General features: G+C 34.4%; 1 protein-coding gene and 2 long non-coding RNA genes across 8 annotated transcripts in view; 2 read left to right on the top strand and 1 right to left on the bottom strand.

Moving 5' to 3' along the window:
• Nucleotides 1-541, top strand: part of LOC120086709 (transcription factor bHLH75-like) — a 2670-nt gene extending 2129 nt beyond the window's left edge. For all 4 annotated transcript variants that reach the window (XM_039043514.1, XM_039043506.1, XM_039043489.1 and 1 more), the window contains one exon: nt 243-541. In XM_039043514.1, coding sequence (XP_038899442.1) covers nt 243-281 — 39 coding nt within the window. In that variant the 3' untranslated portion in view covers nt 282-541. The remainder of the gene's footprint in view (nt 1-242) is intronic.
• Nucleotides 1-2941, bottom strand: part of LOC120086742 — a 6384-nt gene extending 3443 nt beyond the window's left edge. Inside the window, exons 1-3 of one of the 3 annotated variants that reach the window (XR_005484314.1) lie at nt 2715-2941; nt 2490-2612; nt 536-802 (exon numbers count right to left, since the gene is read on the bottom strand). This is a non-coding gene — a long non-coding RNA (uncharacterized LOC120086742). The remainder of the gene's footprint in view (nt 1-535; nt 803-2489; nt 2613-2714) is intronic. The other 2 variants (XR_005484307.1, XR_005484308.1) reach the window with 2 other exon arrangements.
• On the top strand, nt 811-25470 carry LOC120086755. Its single transcript, XR_005484317.1, has 3 exons — nt 811-2541; nt 2643-2693; nt 23559-25470. It is a non-coding gene; the product is annotated as an uncharacterized LOC120086755 (long non-coding RNA).

Genomic DNA, 25470 nt, shown 5'->3' with positions numbered 1-25470 from the left:
AGGGTAGGAGTGGGGTGGGTTTAAAAAGGAGAAGGATAAAAAATTCATTTTTTGTCCAGACTTAATTTAAGAAGATGGTGGATCAATTGAGCCAGTTTGATTGGACAAAGCTAAATTCACAAGCAATAAAACAATATAAAATAAACTTCTCGAATCTTGCTAAGTATGGAATTGATATCGGTGCTTTCTTTATTCATTAATTTTGAAGTATTGGTGTTTAAGCTTTAAGCATAACATTGCAGGGGACAAGATCACATGAGGAACATGAGAGAGAGAAATAGATGAGGAAATGATAAAAAGAGCACAGTTGCTTCCACTTGAGTAAGCCCTTTTGACTGCGAATGGGGCATTTGTTATCTATCTGTTGTCACAAATCACATGAATTTGCTTCTTATATTCACTTTCTCTTTAGACAAACAAGATAGTGTTTTTTCACAAGTCTACAAAATGACAAAAACATAAGTACTAGAGACTGATGTATCAATTTTACATCTACTGTAAATTGCAGAGATGGTAGAACAGTACAACCAAGTACCTAATATTGGTCATGTAGCTTGTTGATGGAATTTTGTTATCTTGTCTGCATCACGTCCACTTGTTTAAAGTTAAACAACAGATAAAATGACGTCTGGTTGGGATGCATGTAAGACTGTGATTCTCTTTTCACATTGGACTGTCATTTTATGTCATCAGCCAACAGCTTATGTTTTTCAAACCCTTAAACTATCAAATGAAAAGTTACTACATTAGCTGATGCCGCCTATATTTGTAGTAGGATAACTGTTCTTCAGTGGTCAAAATTCTATCAACGGTCACAAAATTAATAAACGAGGATCAATATTAGATAATATCAAAAATATATATATATATATATGAAACTAGTTATATTTTCAAAATCTTGCAAAGCTACACAGAAGAGCATTTTATCTTGAGACTGATAAAAACTAACAGTTTAATCTAAAGATGTCAATTACCAAAGAAGAAGATTTGAACAATTTAAAAATATATGACAAAAGCTAAAAACTAAAATTTAAAGAACACAAGCTAAATACATTAAATAGTATGCTATATCTAGACAACTAGAAATTAACTTGCCTATAACTTGGCTAATTAGTATAGCCAAGTCATGATCTTCACTATTTTCTTTAGATATTAACATTGTGTGAATCAAATTTTCTTACTAAGATCATGAATGTGTATGACAGTGTATTAGTTGAATGTCCAGTGTAAATTAAGTCAATCTAGAGTTGACTTGACTGTGGAAAACAGTTGAATTGACAGATTTAGTTGATTGTATTGAAATTGATAAAGATAAATATCAAAAAAATTTGTAATGTATTTTGATCTTGAATAATTATCATGTGTTGAAACATTGAATGGTTTTCAATACAAACAGTACATTTAACTGAATACTTTTAGATATTGTACTTTAGTCTTAATACTAAGATTTACTCTTCCCCAATGATCCACAATTGAATTCAGCATACTTCATAAAGTTTGTATGAACCAAAAGAGCCCTACTTTTAAAGGATATTATGTCCATAGCTTTTACTTTTTAGGGGGATATGATCAAGGAAAGAACAGATTTATATAAATGTGTTGGACAATAATCAAGGCAAATCTGATCCACAATGCTCACCCCTATGTTACTTTCATTCGTCTCATAACCAACAAATGCACAAACGCAATAAAATATCCACAAAGAAAATATATGAAACAAGAGTTTTTCCAATTTTGGGGCCACATAAAAGCACATAAAATACAGTATATGGACTAAAAAAAAATACAAAATTAGAGTGTATATAGAGGCTAATTTGCATATAAGTGGTTATTGACAGCCCTGTCCCAAACCAAAAATTGCAAGCTTAAACTCAAGCCACATCTTGACCCAGCAAATGATTAGACCTACATTCCAAACCTAAATGGTAATGACAAAAGAAAAGAAAAGAAAACCTAAGAGAACCAAATAAATCAAGCCAACAATAAATAATAACATCATGCTTTTGCATGATTAACAGGCTTGCCTGCTAACAACCAGGCATTGCAGACTTCATCAGAGACGTCTCCTATAGGATGTCCAAATCAAAGAGTGTGGACCAGTTTCCAGATACTCTCTAAAATCCACTTTTATTTCACCCATCTTTCTCTAAAATCCAAAATCCCACAAAGTCTAATTTCATTATGATGACACACTCAAATGGAATGGCTCTCTCCTTCAGGCAAGGAGGAGAATAAGGGGTGTTTAAAGGACAACCACCAGCTATGAAGAACAGAGAAACAAATTATGGAAGACCCCACAAATAAATTGAACAAGAACAAAAGAAAAGAGACAGAAATTATAAGGGGGCTAACAGAATTGACCCTACGGAGAGAAAAAAGATCCCGAGGCCATGGCTGATTAAAGAGAATGAAACTGTGGGGAACAGTCATTGGGGCATTTCAACAAATACATTTCAGCAAATACAGATGTGGGGTTTTCTGGAGCTTACCATTGCGACGTCAGAACAGAGCAGAGTGCTGTATCAGTATCATTTGCCTTACGTAATCTCCCTGAATCCCTCTCAAATCTCTACCAATCCTTTGCTTCCATGATATGAGAACCGGTCTGTCAGCTAAAATGGAAGTATCTCAAATTTATGCAGATATAATATAGCGAAATTGTGAGCAATGGCTGATTATAGACATGGGAAATGGTTAGTTTTCATCCGATTTACCTCTTCCATGGGTTGGATATCGATTTCTTCCCTTCGTTTGAAACTCAATCATGAATAACAATTTTTAAATTTTGTTTGATTAAATGTCTAGATTTGATGGTAGTCTACGAATTTATGATCTTAATTTTCGAATTCTAAGCCAATTTTGTGAATTGGAAAGATTAGTTGTAACGTTATTTAAAACCTTTTTTTTTCCTAAAAAGAATTGCTCCATTTGTTTCGATAGGCTACAAGATGAATTTATTTATGCTCAAAGCTTATTTGCAATTCTCGTACTTTTTTCTCTTACTTAGGGATGGAAATTTTCTAATACCATGTATTTGTGTAAATATTTAATTTGAATTCCGAAAATTTTCAACGTATCTACATCTTTATTTATTTTTATTTTTTTTTATTATTATCCCAACACTTTTTTTTAATCTCACCCAGACTGAAAAATTGAAAATTTTTCAAATGCAATGTATTTGTGTAAATATATTTATTCCATTTTTTAGTTTTGATTTTTGTAAACATCATTTACTTAACTAGATTGGATTAATTTGTATTTTAATTTAATCCATTTTGTTTAAATCTATGGGGTATTTTGGTCCATTTGATTAATTAAAAAATAATGTCTTTTTTGTGTTTACCTATTTTAAATAATGAAAAGTCATTTAGTTATTTTTCAAATTTGATATTTAACTTTAGCTAAATGTCTGGTTATATATGTTAAAAAAAGTTTGCCAAACTCAGTATTTGTAATTGATATTTAGAGGGTGTTTGGGTCAACTTTAAGTGGGTGAAGTGTGTTTGTTTTAAATAATAATACGTCATGAGCTATGTATGTCGATTAATATTTTATCACATTATGGGTTATTTTATTATGTGATCTATTTATGAAGACACTAGATACATAAGTATGAATTTAATGGGTAGAAGCTTATTCCTAGTTAATTAGAATTTAATGAGAACCTAAAGACCTTATGGTTATGGTCTCCAATATACCAAAACTTTCTTGAATCTCATCTAGAGAGAGTTCTACTAAGCGCATTTAGAGTTTTGGTTGAGGAAGACAATAGTCAACAATAGTCATCTTATAGCTATTAACATCTTGAAGCTATCATCAAACACTCAATATAATTTGGTATGTTAATTATTCTTGGCAATTCGGCATAAATGATCTTAGGGTTAATCTATTCAATATAGATTTAAATTTAGGGATTTTTACATAAAAAAACATCTTTGACCCATATATTTTTAAAAAATGCCTTTAATTTTGATTTTTTTTTCAATAAAGGCTTCAATTTTTGGATAAATTTACCCTTTTTTATTATTTTTATGTCTGATTTTTATATATATTTTCTTATTTACGAGGCCTCTTTGGTAATGGAAAAAGAAAATACAATTATTATGAAGAGAGAAAATGCATTTAATATATATTTTTTTTTTCATTTTCGATTGGAGAGATAGAATACATTTTATTAATATATATATATATATATATATATATATATATATATTTTATCCATTTTCAATTAGAGAGAGAAAATACATTTAATATATTTTTCTTCATTTCCAATTGGAGAGAGAAAATGCATTTAACTTATTATGTGATATATTTCATTGTTTGTTTTGAGTACTATTTGTTTTCATGTAATATATTTCATTGTTTATTATGCTATATCCGAGGTATTATGATATGTATGTCATTCTAACTAGGTATCGCTTGTGCGCCTGTAATATATTCCCTCGGTGCCTGATATATATGTCATTCTAATGCAATATTTATATGATGATCTGACTTATTTGAGTTTGTCTATTATAGTTTATTGTTTATTTTTAGTTTGTTTATATTTTGCGTTATTATCTCATATATACCATACTTTAGATTATGATTACTTTAATTATATGTTAGAACATTTGTCATAGATGTTTGCAAATATTTTAACCAATGTATTAAATATACTAGTAAGATTGACTAAATTCCTGGTGGGTTTTTCTCGTGGATGCTAGGTTATATTTATATATACTTTAGAAGTTGTCATTCTTCGTCAGTCCACCATTCATCGACTATTCAAGATATGAGTACCTATATTTAATTCATAAGAAGTCTCAATCTTTGGAAGTTTTCAAGCCTTTCAAAGCTGAAGTTGAACTTCAATTTGGAAAGAAAATTAAGGTTGTCAAGTCTAATCGTGGTGGTGAATAATACGATAGATATGATGAATTAGATGATTAACGTCTAAGGTCTTTTGCTAAATACCTAGAGGAATGTGGAATCGTCCTACAATACACTATGTTAGGGAAGCTAAACATAAATGGTGTGGTGGAAAGGCAAAATGGAACACTTAAGGATATGGGAAGAAGTATAATTAGTCATTCTTCTTTACCAGAATCTCTTTGGGATGAGACACTAAAGACTGCAATATATATCCTCAATAGGGTACTTAGAGCTGTGGACAGGAAAGAAGCCTAGTATTAGGCATCTTCACATCTGGGGTTGTCTAGGTGAGTCTAGGTCATACGAGCTTAATGAAAGAAAATTGAACACAAGAACTATTAGTTGCTATTTTGTTGGCTATTCTCAATGATCTCAGGATTTCAAGTTTATGATCCCACTTCTAGATCATTGTTTGAGATGAAAAATGCTAGATTTCTTGAGGATATTATGTTTGGGGAGGGGGGAGGGGGAAGATAACATAAGGAAAGTTGTCTTTGAAGAGGAAATAGTTTCTTTTCCTAATGTGGTTATAGATGACATTCAGGCTCCAATTCCTGACTTCAGTGTTGAACAAATTATAGAACAAGATAACATTGAAGTCTCCGTTGTTGAACCTGAAGTTCAGACTCAACAACTTCAAGAAGTTTCACTAAGGAGATCCACTAGAGAAAGAAGTACAATTTCAAATGATTATATTGTATTTCTTTAAGAACATCAGGATGATGTGAATGTGGTGAAAGATGATTCAATCAAGTTCCAACAAGCTTTACAAAGTTCTAACTCTCAAAAGTGGATAAATGCTATGAAAGAAGAAATAAAATCCAAGAAAGACAATGATGTTTGGGAACTTTTCGAATTGCCATCAGGAGTGAAACCCATAAGTTGTAAATGGATATTTAAAACCAAAAGGGTTTCGCAAGGAAAAATCAAAAGATATAAAGCTCGTCTTTTTGCAAAGGATTTTACTCAAAAGGAAGGTATTAATTACAAAGATCTTTCTCTTTGGTTTCATTCAAAGATTCTTATACGGAAATCATTGCACTAGTAGCTCACTTTGATTTAAAGCTACACCAGATGGATGTAAAAACTATGTTTCTCAATGGAAACATTGATGAGACGATTTATATGGTATCACAAATTCTATGAAGTAATTACCTCATTTGATTTTGAGGTGAATATAGTGGAAGATTGTGTATATCATAAGTTTAGTGAGAGTAAATCTATCTCTCTGGTGTTATATGTTGATGACATACTCATAGCAAGTAACGATGTAGGTTTATTGTATGACACTAAGAGGTTTCTCAAAAAGAATTTTGAGATAAAGGATCTTGTGATGCTTATTTTGTATTAGGAATTGAAATACTACGAGATCATTCACAAGGTATTTTGAGATTGTCACAAAAGAACTACATTGAAAAGATTTTGAGTAAATTTGGCGTGAAAGCTTTTGCACCAAGAGATACCCATGTCACTAAAGGTGATAAATTTCATTTATGTCAATACATCAAGGCTAAACTCAAGACTAAGGAGATGTAGAATGTTCCTTATGCATTAGCTGTTGCAAGTCTAATGTACACTCAACATATATGTGTCCAGATATTGTGTTCAACCGGGGGATAGATCATTGGAAAGCAGCCAAACGGGTTATGAGGTATTTGCAAAGAACAAAAGATTATATGTTAACTTATTAAAGATAAGAAGTTTTAGAGATCATTGGGTATTTTGATTCTGATTATATTGGATGCCCAGACATTTGCAATCTGCTTCAGGCTATATCTTTATGTTAGATGGAGGAATTGTATCCGGACAAAGTGTTACACAAACACTTATGGCTTTTTTCTATCATGATTGCAAAAATTATAGCATGTTATTGTTGGGGTTAATGCCTAAAGTCTCGTGTCCTGCAGTTTGTAAACAGTTTGTACGAATGCTTGTGCTGTTAATATATGATATTTACTTCACATCTTGTATTTGTTCAGTTGCTTGTTTTATTTGCTTTACCACAAACCAATAACTTAAAATTCCTGGTTATCTTTATGTGATTCAAGCATGTATGTGATGACATACAAGTGGATCATGTCTTGAGTGATGACCAAAATGGTCTGTAGTATATAGATATAGGAGGAAAACCTTATCCTGGTAACGTTACGGATACGGCCCGCTTTGTGGAATGGTCATAAGTGTTGTGACTTGTCACAGATGGTCTGATCCTGATCATTCGTGTTGGGGACATGCGAGCGAGGGCGTCCTATACAAAGAGTTTGTATAAGACCTGACCATGAAGTGTTAACGCCTCCTTATATAACACTGTTCATGACAGAGATTTCACTTCACTAGGATGACCATAGGTAACATAACCTCAATTTTGAGTGAGTTGGGAACTCCTTCCATTGAGGGTGGTCCTTTGATTTATATGGGTGCGAGTGGTCAGGTCGCCGATTCAAACCTACCATTTTGAGGATTCGTCTGATTTGGAAGCTAAGAACTCAGCTACACAAGATGGAATTCACTCCTTCCCCGAGGCAGGGTAAGTAGATAGGATAACTCCCTAAAGGCTGAGGTTCCAGGGAATTGACGAGTTGTGGCACCCACCACATCTTCTCTGGCCTGAGAAGATTTCACACATAGTTGGACTATGTGTTGTATTGTTCATAAGAGGAATCACAGTGTAATTAAAGGAGTGAGATTTATAACTACAGGATTAAAACGGTTTAATTGGCCCAGCTTTGTATTGTTTTTTTTTGTACTTATGAGATTTGTGAAGGGTCATCATACTCATGATTATTTATTCGCATGTGGACACAGGAATAATATCTGTTGGTAGAAGAGTTTAGCTGTTAGTCTTTAGTAAGAAATAGCCTGAGAGCTAACGGATGCTGGGTTTGTGTGGTCTGAGTGAGAAAAATACATCTACTAAACTTGTTACATGATGGGGGTAAGCCTGGTCTGAGGCTTGCGATTGATTGCTCCATCTTGGTCTATTTTGAATTTTGATAGCTGGAGTTCTTACAGCTTCCAAATCATTTTATTGAAAGTCAGACCGAATCCCGACTTCTCACCAAATCATGTTGGCTTAAACTGAGGATTTACGTATTCAGGTTTTTGACGATCGCGGCGACCCTGACCATCGCATGGCCCAAATCTCAATAATCAAAGGACCTCACACCGACTTCAATTATGGAGAGGACTAGGATTCCGTAAAGCACCAACGGTACTCTACTCCCCAAAATTATTGAATGTTTATCAGGTGTTCAAGGCATCTCACGGCCCATACTTGGCGAGCTTTGAAATTCGCAATTCAAAAAAAAACTGGAGTTCGAATGCCCAGCAAGCCACAGGGTCCCCGTGGGTCTAGCACGCAGTAGCTTGATTAAAGCTCCGAGAAACCAGTTTGTTTGGGTTAATTTGAAATGTCAAATTGACAAGAGAAAGTTGTCGATTAATATATATAAATGGACTGTAGTTAATTTATATATATGATATAATTGGCTAAATGTAATGAGATACATATTTTAGAAGAAATTAGATATAAATATGATTTATATCAAGTAAAGGAGAAAATACTATAGTAGATATGTGATATGGTCACAAGTGTTGTGACTTGTCACAGATGGTCTGATCCTGATCATTCACTATTAAGGGACATGCGAGCGGGGCGTCCTATACAAAGAGTTTGTATAAGACCTGACCATGAAGTGTTAACGTCTCATTATATAACACCGTTCATGACAGAGACTTCACTTTACTAGGATGACCATAGGTAATATGGCCTCAATCCTAAGTGAGTTTGAGAACTTCCTGCAATTGAGGGTGGTTCTTGATTTGTATGGGTGCGAGTGGCCAGGTCGCGATTCAAACCTACAATTTTGGGGGATTCGTCTAACGTGGAAGCTGGGAACTCAGCTACACAAGATGGAATTCACTCCTTCCCCAAAGTAGGAGGTAAGTAGTATAGATAGCTCCCTTTAAGGACTGATTCCAGGCTTGAATGATGTGCGCAACCACACCTTCTCTTGGCCCGAGAGGGTTCACACATAGTTGACTATGTTGTATTGTTTATTTAGAGGAATCAGTGGTACTTAAAGAGTGAGATGTAACTATAGGGGGCAAAACGCAAATTGGCCCAGATGTACTTACAGAGCATTGTGAAGGTCATCGTACTCATGATTAGTTATATCAGATGTACATAGAAATATATCTGTGGTAAGAAGGAGTTTGCTGTTGGTTTTAGTGGAATGCCTGACAGTTAATGGATGTGGATCTCGTGGCTAAAGAGTTTAGTCATATTCACGGACCGTTGAGCTTCGAGCCATAGTCCCCTGGGTTAGCCTTGAATAAAGTCGAGAACCATGTTGGTTAATTTAAAAATATTTCAAAATTGGACAAGTAGGAGTTCATTATATGTGAATAATTGGACTGGTTAATCTGTATATGATATAATTGGCTAAATGTATGAGATACATTATTTTAGAAGAAATTAGATATAAATATGATTTATATCAAGTAAAGGAGAAAATACTATAGTAGATATGTGATATCAAACTATAGGGTAAAAATATAATATGATTATATTTATTATTAATTAATTGGTTAATTATATGATAATTAAGCCAAAAATTATGTCTGGACGTGGGTTAGTGGGAATGAGTCAGTTATTATAACCGATGAAATAAAAATGAAATTGTTTCATTTTGAATCGTCGTCCAAAAGAAATAGAGAGAGCGCACGTTGGTAAATTGAAAACAATTGCTTAAAGAATTGAGAGCCTATACGATAGTTCTTCTCCACCTAAACGATCGTCCACCTCGCGCCTAAACAATCGCACACTAGTTCTTACACGATCGCATAGCTTCTCTAAACGATCGTATAGTGTGCCAATTTTGCTAAACGATCGTATACCTTTTTCTAAGTGATCGTTCAGTAAAATCTACATGATCATGTAGCTTCTCCTAAATGATAAGAATTTTGCTATGCTATAGCGCCCTTTTTCCCTCCCACTTGCTTATCGCCTACACGATCTGGTATTCCTCCTTCATCTACCAAGTTCACCAAAGACCACGCTTTGGGTTCTTACTCTAATAATACCCGACGCTCTATTCTAATGGTGTCGTCCCCACAGTTGTTCGTGCTGCTGTAATTGACGCTGTTGTTGGGTGTTGGTAGATCGCGTGGAGGGTTTCGCTACGTTGAGTTCTGAAGTTTGAAGATTGTCTTCAACTGGTATGGCAACTATTTCCCTTGTTATTTTGTTGTTCAGAGCATGTCGTTAATTAAGAATTGTTTGCATAACTGTACGTATGAATGTATATTGTTGTATTTTGGTCACTGTGAGATCAGAGCGATCCAAACGTGCTCATGGAACTCTTCGTTAAGAGATCCTTCAGTTATGAGGTGTACATTTATGAAATATGGTTGCGAAATTTTATTACTAAACTACGGATAATGGTTGACATAGAAAGACCACTAAAATTATTTTGTGATAATAAGTCAGCAGTGATATATTCCAAAAACAACAGAAGCAATACGAAGTCAAAACATGTAGACGTGAAGTTTCTATTGTGAAAGAAAGAGTTCAAAATAGTCAAATTTCAATAGAACACATAGGAATAAACTATATGCTGGTAGATCCATTAACTAAAGGTTTGTCACCTAAAGTTTTTCATGAGCATGTTGCTGATCGGTAGAAGAATGGGTGTCGCAAACCACTCCCCTAAGACTAAATAAAATTTATAATTCTAAATCTCACTCTTGTTACTATAAAGAAGTAGCAATAGTGGTGAGTCCGAGTAGACCTACAGAAAGGCTATTAATTTTTCATTAAGCTAACTTCCTAACTAAAGCAGTAAATTGTAGGGGGGGGGGGGAGGGTGGGAGGGGAGGGAATTTGTGGATAAAATATAAATGTGAGAAATAAATGCAGAGAAATGTAAACTAGGATTGATTTATCTAATTTCTAGAGCAAGAGAGACATTCAATGCAATTTCGATCATTGACTTCCATAAATTAAATATACATTCGATTTATGCATACACAACAACTTGTTTGATTTGACCAATCTAGCCTCTACAAAGGCGGACAACTAGGAAGGATCGAACTAAGAAAGCATCCTAAGCATTAATTAAGCTTGGAAAGTCATTCCCTAATTAATATACATGCTTCTAAATTCTATTGGGTTCGATAGTGTCCATATAGAACTAACAACATGCGCATTACATTTTAGGATTCTATTATGTTGATTAATCAATTGAATAGCCTAATTAATTAACCAAATTTATCTTTGAACCTAGCAATTCATGCATCCTAGGAATATCCATCAAATGCACAATTAATTATTGCTACTTATTTGATTTTAGCTAGACATTCTAAAAGAACGTAATATAACTAAGAATCAATAGTGATGCATGCTTATGGGTGAAAAGTCAAAAACGCAAACATAATTATAGAAATTAAAATTGATTCAAAGAAAACATAAATTTTGAATGCATAAAATTCAAGAAACAGAAATCTCAAGTAATTAACAAAGAATTCTTGCTCCAAAAACTAGATAAAAAAAATTACTCATTAGTTCATAGACAAATCAAAGAGGAAAATCCAATCCATGACTTACAATCCAAAAGAAATTGAAATTCTAACTTAATGATGTTGAAAAGATAAAGGAAGGGGAAGAAAACTAGCCTTTCTTCGGCCTTTGTCAAAATCTACGTCCCTTTAAAAACCCTAAAAATTGAAGAAACTATTTATACTCAAGGACACAACGTCGCGACACTGATAAGAGCATTGCAACGCTCTAGCCGCAATCAGACCTCGAGCATAAGCCAAGGGTAATGCCAACATTTTGACTCTACGGCGAATTGGGCAGGCGCGCACGTTTTAGGAGAATTGCGTCAAAGTCCATGGTAACATTGCGATGCTGCCATGCGTTTTGAGTGTTCTACCTATCAATGTAGCACATCAGCATTGTGCAAGGGTTTAGACACTGTACATAGGGGCATTTTGATAATTTTCCTTTTTTGAAGCTCGAATGCTCATTTTAAATCCAATTTGCTTCAAATTAACCCCAATTGACTCCAAATTGTTGATGCTACCTCTTTGGTGCTCAATACCTACAAAATAGCATAATTAACATGTAAAATTCATTAACAAGCCTCAACTAAGCCTAGGGAAATAGTACTTTTATAGCTCTATCAGACACTCCCAACTTAATTCTTGTTCGTCTGGAGCAAGGTAGAAACATACATTCAAATAAAAACATATTCTTACACAAATATGCTTGTTGAAGATGCAAGGTTGTTGCTCTAGTCTCAACAGTCAATTAGGATGAAATTTGTAATCAAGAATGAGATTCAATTACAATCAATCATGAAGAACATTTTTAAAAATGATTCTACATTTATTCATGCATAAATGAGCCTAGAGTCTTTCTAGTTAAGCTTGGATAACTCGAAAAGGTCTTATAAGGTTCTCAATCCGTTTTACCCTACTGTGCTTGGTTATTGCCTTTAGACATATCAAACTTGCAATAAAAGGGCAACACAAAGACAAGGGTGCCTAACTCACACACACAAAATATAGAGGGTGTTTGTTTTACCTAGAGGGCTAGCTTTCATACTCAACCGAAGGGAACCTATCCACCATTTTCTTGCGAGGCCCTAACTTGACATGACAAAGGTAACTCTTTTCACCCCTATCCATGCATGCACATACACACACTTTTCTTTTTATTAGCAAGCTAGCATAGTTTTTTTTTTTTTTTTTTTTTTTACTTTAAATTACCTTTTTTATAGTAACTATTTTGCTTCGGTTTTTCATTTTTAAATTTTATTAGACACTAGACCCTTTTTAATCCACTTTATCTACTTTTTCTCTAAAACAAGTAGGGTTACTCTAAAACCAAAGTGGGCCTTTCGAGGTGACAACAGAAATCTAAACCAAATAATATAATTCTAGGTATGCAAGGCCTAAGTTCATAAGAAAAATGACTTAAAGATGCATGAGAAATAAGATTTTTTTTAATAAAAAAAATGGGCTAAAAATCATGATCATGCTCTTCAGACATTATATCATATAAATTTAATCATAGAGAGAGTGTGTTATCAACTATTCATCATAACAACCAAGGAAAAAAGCAAGCAAACATTTAAGCACAAACATAGTTAGAGCACAATGCTCAAGGATCCTAAACTATTATAAACTACCCCATAGGTACCCCACCCCTAACTTAAATTGATACATTATCCTCAATGTATCTCTAATCTATGCTCTACGAAATAAAAGAATCAAGGGAACAGAAATACTCTCCTGAAGACGTTTATGTGCACGGGATGGTGGTAAGAGGGCGTGTAACTTGATTTGATCTTCTTTCTTCTTTATGGGAAAGGAAAGAAACCTACAAAATAAAAACAAAAAGTTAACTAAGAAAAAAAAAGAAGAAAAAAGAAAATAAAAATTTAATGCATGGCTCCTCCAGGAAGCGCAAATTTTTAACTTCGGTTGCTCGACATGACCCGTCCTCTATTAAGGTATAAAGAAATTCTTGTATTTCTCTGATCCTTTCTTGGATAAGTCGATATAACCTGGAAAAGCTGTAAGGCTTCTATTCTTTTGAAGAGAACCAAACATGTTGAATTTGGTATTTTTGATAGTAGACAAAAAAGGTGAAGAAAAAAAGAACTAAAAGACTTAAATGACCCTAAAGATTCTAAAGAAATAAAAGACGCAACAGACTCTTGAGAACAAGGAGAAGAAAACTAAAAAATAAAGATATACCAGTGGGTAAAATAGGTCGAGGTCTTTCAACCTCTAACTTTATCACCTGGGTACTGACAAATGTAGGCTCAAATTCTTATTCTACCTCAATGACTGGCTCAGGACATGGCATGCCATCTTCTAACTCCTCCTCGGTATCAATATAGATTACCTCATTGTCGCAAGCCTTAGTAATGTAAGAGGATGTGAGTAGTAGAGATTTTGATCTTTTCTCAACTGAATTAGCAATGACAAGGTCTCTCGAACTTTGAAGGTCAGCTCTAGTCTCAGTTTGGGGACAAACTTTTCTACTGGAGGTCTCAGATCTCCTGTTAAAAAAGAAGATCGTTATTAGCAATTTGATTCATAATTTCCTCTAATGGCATACCTGAGTTAGTAGAGTGAGCTTGCATCGATATGTTGGATGTGATAGGGTATGAATCATAGTGGCACTGATCCTATCCAAGCTTTCCATAACAATCAGACTTCTCCCATCTAGGTCGACAAAAATCATCATCCATATGATTAGGGGGCCCTCCTAAGGAGTAGTCTCTTGGCATCGGGCTCCTCTGCAAACTTGGACATGCTTGCTTAGGATGGCGAATCATACATTCTTGCACTTGTTGTGATCCCCCTGAAACCATTTGACTAACCAATGAAGTTAACTAAAAAAGTTGACCCTAAAGGGCAATAACCTCGTTATTTCATTGAGATGGTTCACTAGATTGTTCCCATCCTCATTGAAGATATCCTGCCATGCTTAGAACACTAATACAAAAAGGAAAAACAAATCAATGCAAAAGAAATCTCTAAGTAGAAACTTAAATAAATGAAAAACTGGCACCTCTTTGGCAACGACGCCAATTTGATCGGTTAGAGAATAGGTGTGTTGCAAACCATTCCTCTAAGACCAAATAATATTTATAATTTTGAATCTCACTCCTATTACTACAAAGATGTAGCAATAGTGGTAAATCCAAGTCGATCCACAGGGAGACTATTAGTTTTTCATTAAGCTAATTTCCTAACTAGAGCGATATATTGGGGGGCTTTTTGTGGATAGAATGATAAATGTGCATGAAATTGAAATGCAAGTATAAATGTAGACTAAGATTGGTTTATCTAATTGGTAGGTTGCTGGTAACACCACCGCCCATAAACCTACGCTACACAAATAATATTTATAAACACTGAACGAACTACTTATACTAATTAATAGTACAAGCGACAAGTCCAGGGTCTAACCACAGACAGCTGAATTGGTTTCCTCAAAAATTGAAACTCGTAGAAAGTAACCAAGGGGGGGATTTGTGAAAATTTCAAATTGAAATTGCACGAAAATCAAATTGCACAATGAGAAAGAATGTGTAAAAATGTCAATTGAATAAAATACGTAGCTTGGGTAGTTTAGGTTTATTTCATTCCTTTTCAACTCAATCATAGACTTTTCAAGAGATATGTGAGAAATTCAAATTACAACTTAGCCTACTCATTTAGAATCCTAACCGGTAGTCCATAAAATCAAGTTAATTAAAAGAAAAGCGAGAATCCTCAACTAATCAATCAATCAACATGCATTAAGATCTAAGGCAAAACTAAGCCAAACAATTGATTTCCATCGTCTAACCAATTATTTGAGCGAGAATCATCTAAGTTAGAAAGTAATGCTTATTAAATGGAATCCCAATTTAACTTCACAAACTTACTTAACTCTTGCCTCTAGATGACGACTACCTAACAATTACAAATTAGGGTCAATCAAAGTAATAAATTATACATGCATAGCCAATTTTTCAGATTATCCTATACAAGATAATTGAATAATAAACACGAGATAAATTTTCATAAAATTTAGAACAGTCTCACAGAATTACATAACATAGTCTTAAGAACGAATTGGAATGAAAGTAAACTACAAACCCAAGCTAAATTCTTACCCTTTAGCCATAAATCATCTTCGAATCCAATACAATGCTCAAAGGGGAAGAAGATTCAGAATTCTGGTAAAAACAGAGGAAGAAATCGAGAGGAACAGAAGGGCGACCGTCTATTTGAGTGTGCCTTGAGTGCCTCTGACGTGTTTTTGCTGAGCATTAAGGAGGTGTCATAACGCTGTCCCTAACATTTGGTTGCGTGCACGCGGAGGTGGGAGTTGCAATGCTACCATTCCGCCGCACAGCGTTGGAGTTAAGCGTTGTAGTAGCGTTGCGATGGTGGCGTTATTCCATCTTTGGAGCATTGCAATGCTAGCCTACACTCAAGCCTACCACCTTCAAGCGTCGAGTGAGCATTGGGCTTATGCTTTGGAGGAGCGTTGTGATGTTTGGTAAGGCAGAATACTTCAATGTGTTGGTCTTCTTTCTTCATTAGTTCAATTTGGCTCCTATCTTGGCCATCTTAATGTCTTTTTGTCCTGAACGCTTCATTCAACTGCTTGTACACTCGAGTCCTACAAAACAATCAATTTAAATATATTAAGTAGCTTAACAACCCCGATTTAAGTAGAGGAAGATAGCACATTTTCGATGCTATCAAACACCCTTAACATAGCTCTTGATCGTCCTCGAGCAAGGTAAAACAAGTAATCATGCAAAAATAATCTGTTTGTCAAACTAGAATATTCCTTACTCATGCCTCAACAGTCAACTAGAATCAAATTCACAATCGATTAGGTAATAAAAAAAGCATTCTATCATTTCAAGAACGGTTTGAAAATTCGTTTTAAGATTTGTTATGCATATTCAAGCACAAAGTTATTTTTGAACAAGAGCAAGCCCATAATGGCCTTATGAATCTTCCATTTGTTTTTCCCCTACATTGGCTCAAAGGATCCATAATTAGTTTTTCTAAATTCAAAGTGGTAATGACATCAAATTAGATCGGTGAGAGTAGAGAGAATCTTCCATTTGTTTTTCCCCTACATTGCCCTTACTACATGTTTTTCTTCTTCTTTTTTCTTTTTCTTTTTGTTTTCAAACAAAGGCGAAACTTAATATAGGAAATCGACTTTCATTTTGGCTTGCCCACACAGGTTTCATGCGAGTCATCCAACTACAGGTCAATTTCCCTTCAAAAATGCCTAAGCTTATGCATTCCTCTGGGATACTTTAGCTCAGAGGGAAACTATGAGTGTCATGGTTGCTCTAGGTTAATCATACCCTTGAATAAGGGGAGTAGACCCTATACATGCATATATGATTTTTTCTAAATATATATATTAGGTGACAGTGATAACAATTGACTTCATCTCAAAGCGTGCATTACTAAATTGAACTGTGGAAAGACTGATATCTATCATCGAGGCCTTTCGAAGTGACAACAAACTTATGGTCCCATAATTCAATTCTAAGCAAGCAATAGAGTCAAGATAGATATGCAAAGGGTATGGAGATGTAATAAAAAAAATTAAGTAGAATTTTCAAAAACATCATGAAAATTATGAATCCTTTTATCTGGCCTATTCTCATACAAAAACGATTCATACGAGTGCATCATAGATTAGTCATCGCAAGGAACAAAACAGCAAGACAAACTACAATCAAGCAAACAAATTCCGAGCACAGTGCTCAAGGAGCCCAAAAAAATCAGCTTAAAAATCCTAAAAATCCAAAACACCCTACCCCCAACTTTTAAAACACATCATTTTTTATTTGTTCTCAACTAGGGGTTGTAGGATTAAAGGCAACACTAGAGGGGGGTGAATAGGGTTGACTACCAATTTTTTTTTTTTTTAAATAATTTTATCTCCAAACAATGCTCATTAAAGTTAACCCACTAATTTGATTAAAGAAAATTTATGCAAGACAAAACTTAAATCATGCAAGCTATGATAACTTCAAATTTAAAGACAATTTAATCAAGGATAAATTTAAATAACACACTAAAAATTAAATCATGCAATTTGGAAAGATTAAAAAAATAACTAAGACAAGAAACAAAAAAATTGAAAATAAGAAATAAAAGAGAGAGAGGAAGAGAAAACACCGGGAATTATAATGGTTCGACAAATTGCTTACTCCACTCTCCAAGACTTCTTCTTAGGTATTTCACTAAGAGATCCTCTTGCAGGTGAGAACCAAACCGACACACGACCCTCTTTTTTCTAGGCTAAAGAGAAACCCAAGATTCTTTTTACGGGTTCAGGATCAAACCAATTTCTTTTTCTTACAACCCAAGGTGTACCCACACCTTAATACAATTCCCAAAAATTAAAAGAAAACCTTACAATATTACCTCTTGAAGGCTAATACACAAGTTGAGCACTCAGAAAAAAAACTCACAAAAATAACTCTGGGTCAATTTAGGAGCAAGGAGGACAAGAATTTAAGAGTAGAGAGAATTGAGAGCTTAAGACTTGATAGCTTTTGGTGTGTGTCTATGAAGAGTAAAATCAAGTCGAATTTATAGGCGAAGGGGATAAATTTTGGCCATTGGATATGATTGCAAATGAAGGGTGGAGATTGAATAAAAATAAAAAAGGAAAGGATTTGAAAATGAATTTTGAAAGATTGGAATTATTGAGATTTAGAGAATAAAAAGGATTTGAAGGATGAAAATTTAGGAAGGAAATCAAATTTGAAAAGGCTGAAATTTGATGAGAATTTGGAGAAAATTAGATCAGGAAATTAAAGGAAAATAAGAAAATAAAAATGAAAATAAAGAATAGCCGGATGATATGAACACCACGCGCACAAGGGAGGAGATTGAGCGTCATGCGTCGCATTCTGTGAACAAACCGCAGGCACGTGCGGTGCACGCGCGTGAAGCTGGGTGACCGCCACTTGTCATTATCTTATTCGTCCACGGTCGCCACGTCAGCTGCCACATCATCAATATTGGCCATTTGTGTGCCACGTCGGCAAGGTGCCACGTGTCACTGCCACGTTAGATTTCCTCTCCAATCTTCTTTTGCTTATAACTTTCTCGTTTGAACTCCGATTTGAGCGATTCAAATTGCGTTGCAATCGTCTTTCCAAGCTCTACCAGATGACTCTGAAACACTGAAAATGTTAGTACAAAAAATCTGAGTTTGTTATCATCAAAATACTTGGTTTGATTGAAGCCCTAAAGTTAACAGGGGTAAGCATGTTAGATCGAAAAACCGAACGACAAATCTAAATTGGCCGAAATAGGGTCGGTCGATCGAATATCTGAACATAAAGATTGGGGGTCGGTTTGAATTTTTCGAACCAAATAAGTAGTCGGTCGAGCGCACAAGGGGTCAGGTTGAGACCCGACCTAACCAAAATATTAAAAAAATTATATAAAATATAATACTTCTTCATTCTTTCGATCCGCACGGTACACCTGCACGAGTTAGGGATTTGTTCCTTTTGATTTTGAGTCAGCTTTTCTTCCGCACCCTAGGTCGTCGTTCCTTCTAATTTTCTTCTGCTGTTTTTGTTCATCTTCGTTGGTTCCACATCGTTCGTCTTCAATCATCTTCTGTCTAATTGTCTTCTGTTGTTCCTTCCGCTTCATTCATCTTCGTAGTTCGTAACTTCGTTCCACTGTTCGTCTTAGTAGTTCATTCCGTTGTTCCTTCTGCTTCGTTCGTTCCACTATGGTTCATTCCACATCATTTCGCACCCCAGGTTGTCGTTTCACCGTTCCTTTCGATTTTCAACCGCAGGCCGCTATTCCTTCTGCTTCCTTCCACTTCCTTCCGCTTCCTTCCTTCTTGTCAATTCTCAACTGCATCCGTTTCTTTCGCATCGTAGGCCACTGTTCCTTTGAATTCGTTCGTTTTCACAGTTCGTTCCACCGTTCCTTTCAATTTTCAGCCCAGGTCCGTATATCTTCTATTTCAGCCGTTTTAATTCATTGTAGAGTGTAGATTCTAGCCTTTTCAATGGAAATTAGTTTGATTTATGGCTGTGACGGGTAGTGATTGACTGATTGTAATGTATTGTAAATGGAAATTAGTTTGAAAACAATGGATATGGAGTTTGAAAACAATGGAAATTAGTTGACTTTGATTTATGGATGTGTGGGTAGTGACTGACTTAACATTCTTGCTGAGTTTATGTAAAGCTAAAATCCTTCGAGTTTTTGTGAATTGTGTGATACTGACGACATCTGTCATATTGTGGTTCAGCTACATGGATTCAACAGATATGAAGTTTGATGGAACTGCAACTGATGCTTCAAAAAATGAACGAGATGCAGAAAAAACAGATGTCAATACAAATATCGTTGATGTTGATTCAGCAAATGAGACATCAGATGTTCCAAATCCACCAAAAAGAAGGAAGGTAGTGAAAAAATCTATGGTTTGGGATCATTTTGAGAGGCTAAAAGGTGATCTTAAAGACCCTCATGCTCAATGTAAGTATTGTGGAGTTATCTATGCATGTCATTCCAAACGTAATGGTACTGGGACTATGAAGAATCATTTGGAAAATTGTAAAAAAATACCTTTACCAGAAAAAGAGAGATCTAACCCAAATGATATTATCTTTCAAAACTAAAGCCAAAGATAATGTTGGGGATAATACATCATAATTTGTATGTGAGTCATATAGTTTAGAGAGTTGTCGGGAAGCGTTAGTTGAAACGGTAATTATTGACGAATTGGCATTCAAGTTTGTGGAGGGTAAAGGATTTAAGAAATTTGTCGATAGATTAACATGTGCAAGTCAACCTAGATTTGTTGTTCCGTCTCAGTTTACTGTGGCTAGAGATGTGCTTAAGTTATATGTTAATGAGAAAAAGCATTTGAAAGACATGTTTGTGAACAAGAAGTATAGAGTTTCTCTCACTATGGATTGTTGGACACGGAACAAAATATAAATTACATGGTACTAATTGCCCATTTCATAGATTATGATTGGAGATTACATAAAAGAATACTTAGTTTTTATCCAATTGAGAATCATAAAGGTGATACTATTGGTAAAACCATCGAAAAGAATTTGAAGGATTGGGGCATTGAAAGGGTAATGATTTTGACTGTTGATAATGCAAGTTCGAATGATACTGCCATTACTTATCTTTTGAAAAGATTCAATAAGGGATTATTGTTTGGTGGAGAATTTCTGCATGTTCGTTGTTATGCTTATATATTAAATCTCATAGTATGTGATGCTTTTAAGGAATATAATGATTGCATTGAAAGGATTCGATATGCTGTACAGTTTATAAGATCTTCTCCTGCGCGTTTTTTGAAATTTAAAAAGTGCATTGAAATTGAAAAAATTTCTTGTAAGAGTTATGTGTGTCTTGATGTTCCCACTAGATGGAACTCTACATATTTGATGCTTGAGGTAGCTGTGAAGTTTGAAAAGACTTTTGATAGATTAGAAGATGAAGATACTTCTTATAGACACGATTTGTCACCAAATAAGGAAGATTGGACAAATGCTAAGATGTTGATTAGGTTTTTAAAGGTCTTTTATGATGTGACATTGAAAAGTTCAGGGTCTTTGTACACCACTTCGAATATGGTTTTTCATCAGATTAAAGTGGTTCATAATTGTTACGTTTGAATGCTGGTAGTGCAAATGCAATGCTAGTTGGAATGGCCAATAGCATGAAGGCCAAATTTGAGAAGTATTGGGGGAACAATGAAAAAAATAATATATTGTTGTATATTGCTATTATGCTAAATCCTCGAAAAAAGCTAAGGTTTGTATCTTTTTGCCTTAAATTTTTTTTTTCAACCACAGGTTGCCAATTCTCTGGGAAATGTAGTGGAACAATATCGTAGACATCTATTTCATGAGTACAGTATTACTCATACTCATAGTGGAAATGAGAGTGGGAGTGGGAGTTCTACTACTAATACACCAATTATCTTAGCTTCAGAGACTATGATTGATTGTGATCCAACTGAAAAGATGGGTGAAGACTTTTCTATGATACAATTGATCTTGATTTTGAAGGCGATAAGACTACACCTTTCGAACAGGGATCAGAGATTGATATTTATTTGTTGGAAGCGAATGTTAAGAATGAAGGTAATTTTGACATACTTCAATGGTGGAAGAGGAACAATCATTGGTTTGAGGTTCTTAATCGTATGGCTAAAGATATTTTGGCAATTCTAGTATCTACTGTAGCATCTGAGTCGGCTTTTAGTACAGAAGGACGTGTTGTTGATTCATCACGTTGTTCACTAGCTCCAAAAATAGTGGAGGCTCTCATTTGTACTCAAAATTGGCTAAATTCTGGTCCAATAAATCTTGAAGTTCAGCATGACATGGAAGAAGCTTCATTATTTGAAGAAGGTATTTATTCATTATTTGTATTTTGTAGTTGTAACTTGTTAGATTAAAATCTTAATGAGGTTGTCTTTCTCTTCTTAATCTTAATTATATAGGATTCATAGTGGTTATGGACAATGAAAAAGACATTCATGATCTTCCAGATTTTGTAAAGTTGTCCCTTAACGATTAAGTATTTATCATTTGATTTTATTTGGCAACTGACTTTATTTTTTATTGTAATTGGGTTGTATTTGACAATTGACTTTATGTTTTATTGTAATTGGGCTGTATTTGACAATTGACTTTATGTTGTAATTTCTAGTTTGATTGTATTGTATGTGAGTGTGACTATGTGTCATTTGACATTTCTATTTGTGACGTACACTCTCGACTCTCATATTAGTTTTGTTTTCAATTATATATGTAATATGTATTAAAGGTTCTTTAAGCAATTAAGCGAAGTGAGCAATAACACAATCTCAAACAATGGACATGTTAATTGTTAAATATTAAAGGTTGTCAATATCAATATCTTATTTTTAATACCTCTAGGCTAGCTCTATTCCATAAGTATTAAATAATAAAATGTGAAATAGTATCTTGAATTATGACTCATAATCACAAATTAAAAGAAAAAACTAAACATGATTGATAAGGAAGTTAATAAATAGTTGATTTTTTTTAATTAAAAATTGCTATCTATAACGATAATGATTTATAATTAAATATAACTTCTACCTAATAGCAATTTTTCTTAGAATTTTAATAAATAAATCTAATTTCTTTTAAAGGAAGAAAGAAAGCCAAAAAAAGTCAACAAAAAAAAAAACTAAAAAAATATATATAACCCTAACCCGAAAAAACCGACCCTAGTTGGTCGGTCGTGTTTTCGTTCAGTCGTCTACTGGGACCGGTTTGGACATATTCCAAACCGATTTTAATCGGTTCGGGGTCGGTTTGGTCGAAAAACCGGCCCCAACCGGTCGATGATCATCCCTAATATAAATATTGGTTTTTCCATTGTGAAATTTGATCTCGAAAAGAAAATTGAAAATTGCTTTTTAAAATTCATTTTAGGAAAAATAGTAAAATGAAATAAGTGGGTTTCTCGCACTTTTGACACTCAAGTTCCACTCAATTATTTGAGCCTTGGTTTCATGTTTTGATGCAATTAGATTGCATGAAGAACTTGAACAAAAACTGGTTCAATTTGTGCTGAGAGGTGAGAGAGGAAATTCTGAATTTTTTGCTGAATAATGAAGTTAAATTAGGGTTCTTCAACATTCAAGAAAACCAGTCTTTCTCCATATAATTCCCTCGAAATTTCTACTCATTTTGGAATCCACCTTCCAATCTAAGGTCCTAGAGGATAGTAAAGAAGAGTTCTTCAAAACCCTATTTTCAGTTTATGAACATGCTTTCTTAGTTGCTAAAATTGATTGAATTAGAGTGCTTAATAATTCTGTTTGATTCCACTAATTGAATGCTTACTCCATCATTGATTCATCCAACGTCGAGCAAACAAAGATAAAAATTTATGCTTCCTGGATGCACCCAAGCGGCATATTTATCAGCTTTCATTTCCTTTTTCTTTATGTTTCAGTTTTATTTTCCCTTTCTTATTTGTCCTTTCATTAAAAAAAAAAAAAGCAATAACTGAAAGAATTTTGAAACTTCTCTTTCTTATTACAGGAAATTTTTACTCTTTGTTTGAAGACCGACATGCTCTAATCTATGCACGCATCCAAATCTAGGGGAGTTCTCTGTTCCCTCCTTCTATTTGTCCTTATGCATGATTTTTAACTTTGCAATACATCGAGGACAATTTATTTTTCTAAAGTTAGGGGTGTGTGCGATGCATGCCTATTTGTCTTTTTCATATATGCTCCATTTTTGGTGTTGCTTAATACTTGATATAGAGTGAGATAAAATTGCTAAATTCTTTTTTATCGATAATGATAGATTCATTGCTTGATGTTTAATGAATGGATTTGTTCGCTCAATTTTTAATTTCCTTTTCATGAAAGTCAATTATACACTTATTGAGTTTTATTCCTTCAATAAGAGAAATTCTTTCATAATTTTGAGCTCATTCTAAAAATCTTTTCTTGAAAACTCATTCTAATGAAACTAGGCTGAATTTTTTTTCAAAATCCTAAAAATCTTATAAACGGATTATCCTTCTCATATTTTTGTTGTCATCTCGAAAGGCCTACCTTTAACTTAGGAGTAACATTTTGTGCCTTAGAGAAGAGCTAGACAATGAGGAAAGAAACGGACCTAGTGTGTAATTGAAAAATAATAATGATGATGAAAAAAAAAAGAAAAAAACTGCTAGAAAAAATGAGGCAAATGCTAACTTGCCTGCAATAAGAAAAATAAGTGTACGTGTGCATGGATGGAGGTGAAAAGAGCTACCTCTATCGTGTCAAGTTAAGGTCCCATGAGAAAAGAGTGGTTAGGTTCTCGATGCTTAAGTGTGAAAACTAGCCCTCTAGGTAAAAGAAATGCCTTCTAAGTGTTGTGTGTGTGAGTTTTAGGCACCTTTACCTAAGTGTTGCCCTCTATTTTGAAAGAAGGGTATGTCTTAAGCCGATAATTGAGCAAGAGTAGAGGGAAGATGAAATGGGATTTGGATAAAAATTTTCTAGACTTTCTTTGATTTTAAAAATTCCAAGGTCAACATTTCATTTATACATCTTCTTGATTGCAAAAGAATCTTTTGCAATGAGTTTCAAATAAGTGCTTGAATTCGGTTCATGAGATGATTACTTGCATAGCTCGAAGGACTGTTAAGACTTGAGTTCGAAATCGTTTAATAGAGTGAACAGTAACTTGTTTAGTGCATAATTATATGTCGTAGCCTTGCTCGGGATGATCAAGAGTTAAGTTGGGGGTGTTTATTAGCTCTCAAAAAGAGTTAATATTCTCTCCTTAATTCCACTATAATTGAGTATTTCTTATGTATAAAATTTCTATTTTGTAGGTAAGTTGATCCTGAGGAGCTAAAAGTTCATTCAGAAGCAAAACAAGCCAAAAATGAGAAAATTTGGGAGTTGGATGCATCAAGTTGGAAGAAGTTAGAAAAATTACAAAACTACCATCAAAGGTAGCATTACAATCCTCCCTTGACCCTCACGTGACGTTGAAAGGCAGTAAGCACCTCTTTCAAGACATGAATACAACATTGCAATGCCCCTGCAACACTTCCGCGTGACGCTATAAAGCAGTAGTATCAAGTCCATGGCAGTGTTGCAATATTGGCCAGAGCGTCGCAACGCTACAAATATTAATGGACATTCAGCATCCGTGTGCGCGCAACACACCGTCACGCCAGTGCCACGCCTCCACCCTGACACTTGAGGCCTGTTTTTACAAGAGTGTCACAATGCTCTTGCCAGCGTTGCGACACTGTGATCGTGATATAAAAAGAAATTTTCAATTTCGGCAAAAATTGTGACAAATTGGGGTTGCAATTGAGAGCGATTTTGAGAACTTTTCATCAATTTTTCACCATTCTTTCTTCCATCCCTCAATTCTTTTCATATTACTTTCAATTTCCCAAACATTGTATGTTGATTTAAAACAATGCAAGGCTAGGTAA

This window comes from Benincasa hispida, chromosome 1 (genome assembly GCF_009727055.1).
Source record: "Benincasa hispida cultivar B227 chromosome 1, ASM972705v1, whole genome shotgun sequence".
In the NCBI taxonomy this organism is placed as follows: domain Eukaryota; kingdom Viridiplantae; phylum Streptophyta; class Magnoliopsida; order Cucurbitales; family Cucurbitaceae; genus Benincasa; species Benincasa hispida.
Note: the sequence above shows the minus strand (reverse complement) of the source record. Positions and strands in the feature narration are given on the sequence as shown.